This window comes from Antrostomus carolinensis, unplaced genomic scaffold, assembly GCF_000700745.2.
Source record: "Antrostomus carolinensis isolate BGI_N321 unplaced genomic scaffold, ASM70074v2 scaffold406, whole genome shotgun sequence".
NCBI lineage: Eukaryota > Metazoa > Chordata > Aves > Caprimulgiformes > Caprimulgidae > Antrostomus > Antrostomus carolinensis.
Window position 1 is genome coordinate 28,845 of NW_010319605.1, and position 14,420 is coordinate 43,264.

At 36.1% G+C, this 14,420-nt stretch overlaps 1 protein-coding gene across 1 annotated transcript in view; it reads left to right on the top strand.

Annotated features, from left to right (window-relative positions):
* The window catches only part of MMS22L (MMS22 like, DNA repair protein), a 98,146-nt gene that overhangs the window by 27,938 nt on the left and 55,788 nt on the right, over positions 1–14,420 (top strand). The window contains 4 exon segments of the mRNA XM_010169277.2: positions 934–996; positions 6,781–6,900; positions 7,323–7,549; positions 9,980–10,489. Of these exon segments, the coding sequence (XP_010167579.2) occupies positions 934–996; positions 6,781–6,900; positions 7,323–7,549; positions 9,980–10,489 (920 nt within the window).

Here is a 14,420-nt window from a genome sequence, read left to right on the forward strand (position 1 = left end):
CTGCCAGAATCTATTCTAAGTGGGCCTTAGCTGTCCTCGTTGCATCCTGCATACTCTGAGAGCATTGCTATATTCCTTCCAAGTGGCCAGTCCCTTCTTCCATATTGTGTGAACTTACTTCTTCCATTTGAGTTTTTCCAGAAGCTCCCTGATCATCCATACATGTCTCCTGCCTCCTTTACTTGATTTTTTTTTTTTTTTTTACTCATAGGGGTACACTGATCTTGAGTTTGGAGGAAGTGGGACTTGAATATTAACCAGCTTTCATGGGCCCCCTTACCTTCTAGAAGAGTGCTAAGCCATGGAATTTCTCCAAGTAGGTCTTTGAAGAGGTTAGAGTTAGCTCTCCTGAAGTACAGGGTTGCCATCCTACTTACTGCCCCGCTTCTTGCATGCAGGATCCTGAACTCCACCATCACGTGGTCACTGCAGCCAAGGCTGCCCCCGATTTTCACATCCCCAACCAGTCCTTCTTTGTTTGTTAGTGCAGGGTCCAGCAGCACCCCTCTTCTTGTTGGCTCCTCCTCATCAGTGCTCTGCAGGAATGTCCTGGACTGTGTGTGCCTAAAGAAAGAAATTTTGTTAAAGAAATAAATTGTAAGACATACTTACTGCTTGTACTAATAAAAAATACTTGAATGTTTTGCTTCTTTACTAAAAGTGGAGGTCGGGGTTGCAAATGAGTCACTTAAACCAGTTTAAATTGCATAGTCATTATTTCTGGCTCTGTTTGTTTCTTTGAGGCCTAATTTTTAGGACAGATAGCAGTTACATTCATAAAACAAAAAAGCTCTTTTCAGTGATGACTACAATATGCTGTCATGAAATGAAATATTTCTGGAAATCTCTTGCCTGCTTATTTTCATGTTATTACCTAATGATTCCTGTGAGGAATACAAATGCTATTTCATGCTGATAATAATTATTTTTCAGAAACAGAAAGAATCCAATTGGAAATTTGTGGAAGAACTCCTTAAAAAATCCACTGATGCTCAGGTAAGTATGTAAAGGAAGAAATAACGAATAAGGGAAGTGTCAGGGATGCTTTCAGGAAAAGGCAGTGCACGAAACAAAGTCCCACTAACAAGTGTATTTTTGGAATTCTGGTGTTTTTATCACAGGTAAATGTACATCCTTGAGGTAGCTGAACTATGGCAGTATACAGTTCCCTCCTTGTTAGCAGTTACACTTGCTTTAAAGTGGTTGTGCTTGATGCTAAATTGTCAGATAGAGGAAAAAGATAATTATCTTGGAAGTAGCCATGTACTCAGACAAGATGTATTCAGAATAAGAACTGGATGCTTAGAAAATGTAAACCAGATGCTGAATGTAAGGATATCAAGTTGAGGACAAATGATGAGGGAGATAGTCAGTTGCATTGAAAATTCAGCTATATCCTCATCACAGCAGGAAGGTGACTTGCCTTGCTGAGCAATTTGTCTTACAGGCTTGAATCAAACTCTTACTGATAAGGTTCTAGTTTGTGAGCACTCATTTCATACCTTATCATTTTTCTTTCTGCAGAACTGTTAATGCAATGCTTCATGGCCCAGAGGTCAAAACTGACCTCCTTTTAAAATGCTTTTAAATATACTGTTCATCACATTCTTAAATATGTTACGTTGCGGCTCTGTAAATTTGTTCTGAAATTGCATGGTACAAATTGCAAATGCTGTATCAACAACACCTGTAAAAATAATATCTTTAATTTGTGTATGCTCAAGACAAGAATAAACATCTTTATTTTTTTATTTGGTCTCAGATGAAGTAAAATCCTGCAAAGTTATATTGTTGAAAGCAGAGAAGGAATCAGTTCTTTTTTTAATTATTACTGCCTTGCTCATGCAGCAGCAACAGCTGTGGTTGAAGCTGGAGTATAGAACAATACTTGCTACAGCTACAGTTTTTACAAAAAGATATTTTGTAGTTGTTGAGATGGTTGGCACAATAGATGGAGTATTAAAAAGTTGAAAAATTATGCTATACATAAACTCTAACATCTGTTTATGTAGTCTTTCAACTTAAAAGGTTAACTCTTTTTGAATGATTTCACAGTATATAACTGAATATATACACTGTGCTTATAAATTAAAACTACAGTGATGACATCATTTATTGATTGCTTACCATTCTGTGAGAAAAACTGGAGAGATTTAGATAAGAAGCACAAAAACTGAGTGGCTTATTAGCCACCTTCCTGAGTCGCATATTTTGTATGTCAGTAACCTGAGAAACAGTAAGAGGACACTTGTTTTTACATTTTTCTTCAAAATATTCCTCTTTTCTTGTGAATATTTATTATTTTGAATAAAGATTGCTCTGAAGTTGAATATACATAAAATATCCTTCATGTGGCCACTCTTACCTTTTTATTTTATCCTTTTCTATCTCTGAAGTGTCTGCTGAGTGAGTATTTTTGATACCGGAAAATGTAGGAATGAGAAGCACAATGAGATATCAAGAAGTCAATAATGAAATGGAACATGGAGAAGCAGGAAGAAGCAAAAGGGAGAATACTGCTCTTTGAATGACCAACAGGACAGTATTGATGATACTGCCTGCTAACACTTGGCTTGAGTTTGCTAATAAATCCTACCTGAGCCATCCTTTTCAGCATATACCCTCTGTTATCTATACTAGAGATGCACAGTAATAGCTACGCAAAATAAGTTAGAGGAAATTATAGCACCAAATCGCTCATTTGCAAGAGAGGGCAGGAATTGGTAGTTAGAAACTTCATTTTTAAGTATATGGGAGCTTAAAAACTAATCATGTTTAGTGCGTAGTGTGTCCATCAACCTTATACTCCATTTGTGCTTCTTGCTCCCTAACTTCAAAACCTTGTAAACTGTACATGTTCAGAAGGAGAATGGGAATATACAAAGGATGGGGAGGAAATGGAGGTGAAATCAAGTATGCATGGTTTTGTGTGTTCAAAAGCATCTGAAAAAGGTGCAAATCATACATTTGTAATGTAAATTGATAATCACTCTCCTACCAGTAACTGTTAATGTATCTTAATGTGAGCTTCAATTTTTATGTTGTGAAAAGATTTTTTAATAGGCACTGTTGCAGACATGGATTTTGAGGGTAAGGGAGCATCGTGAAAGTAGAGAAAAGAACGGTCACCTTGATGGTGTATCAGCAGAAGCTGGAGTTATCTTTAACATCCTTAGGACAGCTAAGTATTGGGATGCAAAAATACTAACCAGTGTTAAACCTGCAACATTTTGGTAGTTTCAGTAAAACTGTTGAGTTTAGTGATCTTCAGCACAGAGAGGGCAGCCCTCGTGGGCAGCAGAGAGCCTGAGCCACCTTCATCTGGCATGTGCCTGCTTTTGGGGCTGATAAGACTTCTTGAGGAAGGTGTCTCATGTCCAGTTGAAGATGGCAGAGAGGTGCTGCAGTGCCCTGTCTCCAGGTAGGAACTCCTCCTTTATAAGGTTATAGTCAGCCTGCTTTTGAGCAAGGAAATGGTGTGCAGGTGCTCTTCAGGTTAGGGGACCAATGGACATGGGAAGCAAAAATACTCTGTGAGCTGTAAATAACGATAGGAGCAATAACGGATAACTGAGCAAGTAGAGTACTGCTTCCTTGGATATATCCTTTCAGCTTCAAACAGTTGACAGACTGGTTAATTTCTCAGTCAGAAACTGCTCTCTTTTTTCATAATTCTTGATGAACTGAATTGAAGACAATTGCTCATGTGAAATATCTCCCATCTATATCACAAAAAAGTATATCTATGGGGAAACTAGTTACATGAGCTATTCCTTACTTTTGTTGCAATTTAGATTTCTGTTACTGGGCTAATGACAAAAGTAGGGCTGGTTTGCAATTCTATTTGTACTACAAAATGAAAATTGTTGTATTTGTGTGCTAGGCAACATCAAACTGACTAAATTTATGGGTTGTCAGTCTAAGATGAATTTGTGTTTACAAAGTTTTATTGTTAAGTGAGAATCAAGAGCTTTTTTGTTTGTAAGAACTAATAGCAGTCTGTCTTATTAGCCTTCTCTACTTTCTATTTATTAGAAAATAAATGTTTCATGTTGTTCCATTTCTGCCTCAATTTTCTTATACCCTCACTGTATTTTTTTTTTATAATTCTACTCTAAAAGAGATACAGAAGTATTTGTTGGAGTTCTAGGAAACCAATTTTGTTACTACAGTAGGAGGTCATAAGAGAAAAATGTTGTGTTTAGATAGTACTATCATTTTGATACTATCAGGTGTTCCTCCCTTCTGCGATAAATTAAAAGCTGACTACCTCAAGAGTTCTGATAGTATTTCCAGCAGTATTTCAAGAGACCATTTTAAGCAAAAGAGCAATGGGAGAATCCATTAATCCCAGTGATACTTGAAGTCTGGAGAACTCTTTCATATTAAATTTGAGATAAAGCCTTCAGTACTATCTTGGTTTTGGAAACTGTTCTAAAACTGTTGTTGGATAGATAAGTAATGGTTGAAATTGAAATTGCTCACAATACCATGATTATTGTTAAATTAATTTAACTGAAGCAGTCATTGTTTGCTAAAATAGATACTAAACATAATCCTGTGCACAAATTAAAGTTTTAAGAGTAAGCATTCTCTTGCTAAAGGGTGTGTGTTTTTGTCTGTGTTTTGGTGTGGGGTTTTTTGGGTTTTTGTTGGGGTTTTTTTTTCATCTTTTGTAACTGAGTAGATCTCTCTAGAGAAATAGATAGGTTCAGCTGCAGTGTTTTGTTTTGTATCAAGACTCTTGCTTTTTTCATAAAGAAAAAAGCAGCTGTTGAAAATGGCTGTGTAGTACTGTCCCTTTTTTTTAAAAAAAAAAAAGATTGTTATTTTGGGAAGACTACCAATTTAATAGTTACAGATATATTGTATATAAAAGCAACACTTGAGGATCACCTTTCATTTGTAGGGATTTTTATTATATTTGAACTATTATTCTTTACATTTTTCAATGAGCCTCTCTTGAAGAGTTTATTTTCAACTTCATTGTTTTTTGTATGTTTTACGTAATGTCTTGAATATATAATTTCTATGGCAACTGAAAATGTCTTTTTAATTTTCAAGTTGTTTTAGAAACATAACACTTTAGAAGCCATGACCTACATTAATTGTTCCTAAGAAGAGAAGGCAGACATAATTAGAAGTTATTGTAGATGGTTGGTGTAATTGTTTACAGTGTTCTGATAAAATGTAGCAAATAATGTTTTCACGCATGAATGTATAACCAGGTAGAGACAAGTTAATGAGTTATAACTCCTTTGTGTAGCATTAAAACCAGGGAAAAAACCCGCTCTAACACATAGTAAGCCATAAGAAGTAGCATTGTGGGTGAGAGCAGAAGTCCTGCTCTTTCAGTAACAGGTGCTTAATGAAGGACTACTTTGAAAGAACAACAAGAAACAAACAAACAAAAAAAAACCCAACCCACAACAGAACTCAATACAGCCTAATGCTGTATTTTCAAATCACTTGGCATCCTTGATTTTTTAATTAATATTATTATTTTTTTTTTATTTAATCATTTTCTGTGCTGGGTGAGCTTAGGACTAATTCAGGACCTAGCACTGTATTTGAAACTGAAGGAGATAACTTCCCAGTATTTATCTGAAGCATGATTTTGAGTCATAAAACTCATCCTGTATCTTTTTTTATTTTTCTTGCCCCTTTTATTCCTCTTCAGGAAAATAAAAATGTGATTAGAAGTTCCAGGCCTGTATAGTGTTTACATGTATTTTGAAAACTAAAAGTAGGTCAGGAGTTTCTCTTATCACAGAACAAGTTTGCTGCTGTCCCAGAGATGCATTAGACTTGCACGTCTAAAAGTCTTCCCTTAAGACAACTACATAGAAGCTGGTCCACTAAACCACTTTTATAGTCAGTGGAGGCAATAAAGCCCCCCAGAGCTTATCATCCTATACTTATCATCCTATACAAGTAGATATCTAAAATAGACTGGATTAAACATGTGATTTCAGTCTGAACATGGAGCTCGTAATATCATAGCTCTGATGCAAGTCCAGTTTTGTTGTCATCAAAAGCTGGATGAGATGAATCCCACTCTCAGTATCCCACAATTACAACCTTAATGCTTCACTGTGTTCAACTTGTTTGGAATTTCCTATTTTCTTATAAGCCTTCTTCCTTTTGTGTGCAAAATGTGGAACGGATGAGTATGAAATATGTGTAGTGTGGGGAGTTTTTTGTTTGTCTGTTTTTCCCCACCGTTCAGAGACTTTTTTGCCCTTGTTTTAGAGTTGTCTGGGATGTTAGCATGTCGCAGAGGTCTGAAAAGGAACATGATTCAGAATGAAAAGATCCTCCTCTTTGGAATACTGTAGAGAGAAACATGAGCTCTCAGGTAGTTGCACCTTCCCACTGTATCAGTGGCGAATGAACTTTCCTTTGGACATGCATGAGAGAATGACTTCTAAGTGTTCAGCTGACTCATGCATTCAGTATAGCTAATGCCCCGTTTACTGTTTTGTGAGGTTCTGTACCATGCAGTCATGTTTCAAGTTAGGCTCACAATATTGAGCTGGCTGCTATCTTAGTGTGAAATGCTGCATGGTGAACTATTATATTGGCTGGATTGCAGGATGGAATTGACAGCTTTTATCTTCCAGTTCATTGCTTGTATTAGCAGGTGCATTTACTCAACATTATATAATTATTTTTTTTTTTATATTAGGAAGTTATTCTTAATAGTGTGGTAGTATTGGGTTTATGTGTGGACAAGGTGATGCTTCCCTCTGACAATAAACTTTTTATTCCCTTTTAAAGACTGGTGTGTTAGAGGAACACTTACGAATGCATCTTCAGTGCTGTTTGACTTTGTGTAGTTTCTGGGACTTGAACCTGTCAATTATCACCATACTCTGGGATTATTACAGCAAGAACCTGGTAAGTAGATAAATATAAAAAAAATGTAGAATGGCACAAGGATGGTCCTCTATTTTTAACAATTAATACTGATTCTTCTCTAGCCAAGCTTGATTGCTATACTTTTGTAAAATTGACTAGTCAATGGAAGTATCCCTAAATTTGCTATAATTATTTTAGAAATCGTGTTTAAAAATATGTTATGGTCTGTTACGTTAGGTCACAATAGAATTAATTATAATACATTTTTATTCTTACTTTTCATCAGGGTAACTGATTTTAAGATCTTGTAAAAACACTTCACACATAGTTACAATGCATTTTTATTTTTTGAGTTGTGGTAGAAACGTGCCCTTTTGTTTGTGTGAAGGATTGCATCTTATTGCCTTTGGAGTATTAGCATTTATGTTATTTATCTTTTCTGTTTTCATTTATTCTTTTAGAACAGTTCCTTCACTGTTCCCTGGCTTGGTCTGAAGGGTCTGGCAAATATTAGTAAAACTTCCTTGTCAATGCTTGAGTTGGTGAAAAGTTGCTGTTGTGAACAGCAGATCCCCACCTTGTACGCATCCAGCAACAGTTACTTCATTTTTCTCAGCATTTTGGCACGGACGATGAAAGAAGAGGCAGAGAACAGTGGTGTGCATCCGTGGAGACAAATTAAAGGACGGTATGGTCACTACTTAGTTTGTCTCATGTTGTAAAAGGTATAGTCAGTCAGACTGCATGGCCCTTCCAGCCACATACCAAAGCAAGGCAGGTACTGTGCTCCTGAGAAAGTAAAGGGGGTGAGGGATCCAGGGTGATTCGTAATTTGAGGAAGACAGTTGTTCCCTGAAGTTTCTGTTGCCAGCTGAGGCTGTGACAGGGTCCAAGAATCACCTTGGCATCCATAACCTGTGACAGTTTACTTCGTTCCAATTTGGTACGCTGGCAACCTGTGCAGCGGTACAAACCTACTGCCAGACAGGTAATGTAATTAAAGCACAGAAATTCTGTTTGAGCTGCATGTAAGCCATGTCTTGTCCAAGAACATGCAGACTGGCCCTTGGTAGGCCTGCAATTTCATCTGTAGTTCCATTTTCTTTTTCACAATTTCCAAAATTTCTCACAATATTTTTTTGTGAGGGTTTTAATATTTCATTTAATTTTGAAACATAGTAATGAAGCAGTATGGTCAGTCATGATATAAAAAACCATAAAATATATATATATGCTGTAAATCAAATCCTTATGTTTCATATACTTACTGAATCCTCAAAACTTTTATTATAGTAATGAGTGTACTGATCATTAAAGGTGCTAACTTTTAAATTTTTTTTTCATTGAATATAGAAGACTTAGAATTAGTTTTGGTTTGGGCTTTTGGTTTTGATTTAAAAAAAAATTAAGTATTAATAAAATCTTTTTGTATGCAAGTGATAAATATATTAAAAATACACATGTGTATGCACACTTTACAAAGCTATGTGGTATGTTTCTTACATATCTTGGCTGTCAGAAAGTGAAAATATGTCTAAGGTCTATGTACACTTCATGAGATGTTACAGTCAGTAAAGTTTGGGTTTAAAAATCAGTACACCTACATAGAAATAAGTATGTTGTTGGATGCTGAACCACTGTCTTGCTTTAGTTAGTAATTTTAATTAGCCTTCTCTGTTTTTACTGAAAACAAATTATACTTACATTTTTGTGCTCTTATAGCTTGTAACTTTCTCTAATTTAAGAGGGGGAATAATAATACACAACACGCACTGTGTCAGTCTGCTCAACCAGTATTCATCATTTCTACCTTGAATAAATCAATTACACAAGTAGCAAAATTTAACAGCCTACAGCTATGATTTTGGGATGAACTCTGTTTTCAGCAGCTAACCAAGCATTAATTGATGCATGAAGAACGTAAATGCCTGTCAGTAGTAATTTATGACTAAACAACACTAATTGGATTTGCTGTAATTTTTGGTGGCTAGATTTGATAACCTCAGCACCATTTCCAACTATTTTTCCAGGTGACAGAATAGGAAAATAGCATTTATGGTTGTTTACTGTGTGTAGAACTTATTTTAAATTAAAGGTGTAGGATTTATCCAAGGTTTTAAACACACAAATCAAAGTTAAGCAAGCCATTTTCATCTTATGCCTCTCTCATAAGAATAGTGACTTTTATTTAAAAGTCCAGATCTGAGCAAAGGTCACAGAAGAGAGACCTATATAAAAGCTTTCTGCTTTTTGTCAGTCCTTTTAAAGTTGCAAAGTAGCAGTGCTTCTCACCATCAGCCATGTAGGACTTGAGCACTGTCATGTAAGCGATACAGCTTAAAGTTTCTTAATATCTTCCTGCTGGAGAGAGGTTTCTCTCCCAAACACCTCAGTTTCCGTGTTTTCTCCCAAACTTGTAGCCTGCAGTCTATACAGTAGGTGTGCAATATGGGTTGGTACAGACTTTGGCGGAGAACTGTGGAGAAAAAGAGTTTTCCATCGGAAATCCTCCTCTCCGTTTTACTGCAGTGATGGTTATGTACATGAGCCTTTGATTGCAGCAGCTGTGGGAATATAACATAAAAATAGAAATCGGTAGCTAAAGGAAGGAAGGTCCCTGGTCATTTTTGTGCCCCCTGGAAATAGCAGAATTTTATGAAAGAAACAGTACAGGAGTTGTTTGCTGATGCTGAGAGATGCCAATTAACATATTACTTCTTTCCTAGCAGACCTCATGGACTAAGTTTGATTGATGTGAAGGCATAGTATGGGGGCCACCCATCACAGACAAAGTAGAGAGAGTCTGCTCATAACGTTGTGCTCAACTTAGTACTAGAGGTTGGATAAGGGAGAAGGGTTAGACTGTGCCTGGGGTTGAAAACTCTTAACACGTACCTTATATTAGGAGCAGAAAATGAAATAGCATGTTTGTTCCAGTAGCCGAAAGAGTAGAAGAGGAGAGGGAAAACAGTATATTTAAAAGTTAAGAGTTACTGGAAGAGGGTAACTGTAAACTAAAAGCATGAAAATACAATTTTTGTCTGTCAAGCAGATAGAAAATTCCATACTTCAAGAAACTTTCTTTCCTGTTTTTCTTGGTTTATTTTTTTAAATGTAGAATTTATTCCAAGTTCCATCGAAGAAGAATGCAAGAGCTGACAGAAGTGGGGCTGCAGAACTTTTTTAACCTGTTCCTCATGCTGGCAATTGTTGCAGAGACAGAAGATATAATGAGTCGAGTGTTAGATCTTTTGGATTTCCTGACACCGTCCTCCATCACTGTGTCTCAGAGAGCTCTCATCTGGAGAGGTCATTTTGCTTTCCTTTTGATTTATGTTGAGAAGAACATGGACATTAGTGTCCTAGCTGAGAAACTCTCAAATGCTTTCCGTGAGAAGGCCAAGGAGTTTTTAGTAACCAAAAACGACTACACACAGAAACAAAATCTCTGGACTCTACTTTCAACCTACATTGATGGTGTCCAAGAAGTGTTTGAGACCAGCTGCTACTTGAGCCTTTCTGAGGAAAAGTTGCTAAATGATGGCTTTACTATGCTGCTGCCTGCTTGTCGAGGAGCTGAACTGAGTATGGTCCTAAATTTTCTTCAGGTTGTTCTAGCCAGACTTCGGTAAGTTGTTTAGTTAAATTGTGGATACACACTGGCATATTGTTTCTGAGTTTAGGGTTAAACTGTAGTTCATACTAATTTCTTACTGAAATAGAATAAAAGGAAAGAGGAAATCTCTGGAGGACTGTGAATGATATGTTAAATTTCAAAATTCACCAATACGTCACTGCATTTAGAATTTTAGAAATGTTTCCTTACTATTTCAGGACATCAGGTTTGACGTGCCTGGTATTTCGTTATGAATTCATGGATCTGTAGAAAGTAACACAGCTGCTACTATTTCAGACAATATCATCTTTCTTTTGGCACAGAAAACTTCAAAATTATTACCTGTACTAAATTACTTAAGTTAGGGAGTTCTGGTGTTTGGTTTTGGTTTGTGGGTTTTTTTTCTTTCTTTTTTTTCTTCAGTGAATCTGTTCTTTTTTTCAGACTCTTCATTATATTTTTTTCTCTTTCACCAAGGTTGCAATCAAATGCAACAGTTATGGAGATTTAAATACTTGTCTGGGGTTTGATAGAAAAGAAGGAAGTCGTATTTTACCACTTTCAAGCAGTTTTGCTTTGATGTACTAGTTCAGTTTTCAACATCCACAGTTGCCCTTCAATAAGCATATTTTTGTCTACTGATGCCTTTGAGAAGTAGTCCTCCAGTTTGAAGCCCAAACTGCTTTTTTTTTTTTTTATAAGATATTAAGAAGCAGCTATTGATCTGCCATTACTTCAAATGTGCGAGACTGAAATATGTGGAAAGAGCTGTGGAAGAGTGTATAATAGGAATAGTGAGGCCCATATGCAAGATCTCTCTTTAACTAGATTCTTTGTTATTGTCTAGTAGTTTGACTGCAGCTGTCAATAGCTTATACATCCAAAGACAACTGTTTTTCAGGCAGTCTTTTGAAAAAAGATGAAGCAGGAAACTAACTTTAGTTGATTTATTATTTATTATTTCAGTTCAGCTGAATGTATTTACTGGAATAAATTGGAGATTTCAAAAATACTTTGACATTTTCTCCATTAGCTAACACACTGCATTTGTTGTGTTGTTTTTAAAGATGAAATAGGGAGAAATTTGAGACTGGTGAAAAAGTTGCCTGTTTCACAAACTGGCATTATTTCAGAGCTTTCCAGAGTGGGGGTTATGTAGTCCTCTTGTAACACAGGGCGGAAGGCATAGAAGTTCATTACAGACTACTCACATCATCACAGACAAGGTACACAGGACAGTACTTGTACCTTTTCTTAGAAAAAGCAGGCCTGCTGAAATATTTGAATTACCAACATGCTCAAATACTAATTGATATGAGGGAGTTTCTTAAGAACCTTCTTTTTAACAGTTCTTTATTTCAGCATCTATATTTCTACATTTGGTTACTGTTACCTGCCTATTTATCCCATCTACTGAAAAGCTTAATTCCTTAACATTTATAAAATGCTTTTATCTTCAGGTTATATGGAACAGGAAAATGTTACTGGTTCACTCTCCCGTTTTGACAGATGCACTGAAAATAGTCCTCTGTTGCCATACAAGTAAAACAACACTCAAACCATTTTCTTGGTTCAGAAGATTTGGATGACTTTGTGCCAGGGAGATGTTAAACTACTATTGTCTTAACCAGGCTGGTTAGTCATGGTCTGCCAGCAAACGTGGAAAATGATGAAATGTTTCAATGCTGTTCTCTCTCCTGTTTTTAAAATCCAGTCAGATATAAGATAGTAGGCCTTTCACAAATGTAATTTTTCTATACCCTGCGCTCTAATAATTTTATAACTGTATGACAGGGAATTTACAGGTAGGTAGGAAGGAAGTGAGATCACTGATTAAAGTGAGAAGCGGCTCCCTCTAGGCTGTTAGGAAATAATAACTTCGTGTGCCACTTTCTGCTAACCCCAGATGATGGCTCACAGGAGCATTCTTTATTGCCGATTAAGTAGCATTATGAAAATACTGACTTGGTTACGTTAACTAAATGCCTCAGTATTTAAAGCTTAAAATGTCACATAGTTTTAGCAGTCCCCTTTAACATATCTCGTTGGATTGCTAGAATCGCATTCCAGGTTTCCCAGTTGCTTTTATTTGAGGATACTGTAAAAATGGCAATCTTTCATTTGCAGAATGATGTGTAGCCAAAAGCTCTTCTTTAATTATAGCTATTCATGCTGCTATGGTTAAGGATCTGTCAGCATTTCCATTATAAACCTTTATTTTCAAGGGTTTGTAACATAGCAGTGAAAAACTTGCTCTGGGCTAAAACTTGGCATACAAGGTTTTGAAAGTGCGCTTGTTTTCTTCATTTCTTTTTTCTTAAAAGGCATCTGAAAAGAGACCCCCACCTTCACCATTTTTATACTGCTGTGCTCTAAAATAACTCTTTCCAGGTTTTTCTTGTATTTTTCTTGTTTGCTAGAAAAGTAGTGGTAGCTTTTGATTACTGTATTTACCTATACTTGGATTTTTTAAAATTTATTTTTTTTAAATCATTAGGATTATTTTGGTGTCCATATATTTAAACAGAACTATGACTTGGCAGGAGAACTCATTTTTATTAGTTTTTCATATGCAGTGAGTGGATAATTGGAAACAAGATGCTACTTGCTGGCACTTCCAAGTATTTGATCTTCATAGCAAGATTCAGTATGAAGTGTAAGATCGTATTTTAATACAGTCTCCTTTTTAAAAACATATGTAAAATAAACAGTAAACAATCAAGAAACTCCCCAAAATAAAAATGCAAAGCACTTCCTTCCTATCTTTACTTGGAGCATTCAGCTTCTAGCTCAGACATAAGTTTTTCCTTTATTTTTTGTTTCTGTTTTTAAGTAGTGTTTTAGAATTCTGGGTTGCTTTTTTTTTTTTTTCCCCTTCTTTAATGAAAGGTAAATGCAAATCTCTAGCACTACCTGTCATCTGAGTGCCTCATGACACAAAAAGAAACTCTAGGTTAATCAAAATACAGGGATTTAATGGTTTTGACAGAACTTGCTGTAAAATGGACACAGACTCGGAGAACTCTATCTGCTGAGTGCTTGGAAACAGTAGGTTCTGGCATTGCAATATGTTATTCTTAAAAGAAGTGCTTAAAACATGTTAACATGTCTTTTATTATAATCAAGTATTGCTCTGACATGAGCTTTCTCTCATTGTCATCATCCTGACATTTGAGTTTTGTAGTATTAGCACTGAGTTACAGGATTATAAAATGCAACTAAATGCCCAGATATAGAATCACTGCTGTACTCCAAATATCTTTGCCTAGTTTTAGGGAGACTTGCTACTGATTCCCATAGGATACATGAGAAGTGCCAGAAACCTAATAACATAATAAATGTTAATTTTATTTTGAAAAAAATTCTTGTGTATTTATGCTCACTTGTGCTGCTCTGCCAGTGTTGAAGGAAAGGAAAAGGTTTTGAAAATTTCAGTATGTAAATTTCATATGCTCTGTAGGGATACTGATCAGGTAAACCTGTCTCTAATTAAAAGTTACATTAATAATTGTGCCATGGCTAACAGTAGAACTTAATGTTTCTATCTGTTAGACTGTGTCAAGCCTTGAGGTTGTGTGAGAAATCACAATAGGAATGGATTATCCAGCGTATCTTTGCTATGGAAATGTATAGTCACTTGTAATTTTTTTTCGTGTTATACTTGCCATCAAAACAGCCTGTGGGAAGCTTTCCGAGACCAACAGAAGACTCTCTCCCCCTCTCTGTTACCATGTAAGTCAGCAGATAAGCTCAGGAGGAGAATAGAAAGGTCCTCGCCCCCCCTTTTCTTCCCCCTCAGGGGTTTTAGTGTTAGTCTTTGTAAAATGTATTTTCTGATGTTGAACTTCTGAAAACTGTGTCCAGAAGAGTTTGGAAGAGCATGAGTCTTCTCTTACCCATCCCATCTTGTGAATATATTTAGAGCTCCCGGCTGTGATGTCCT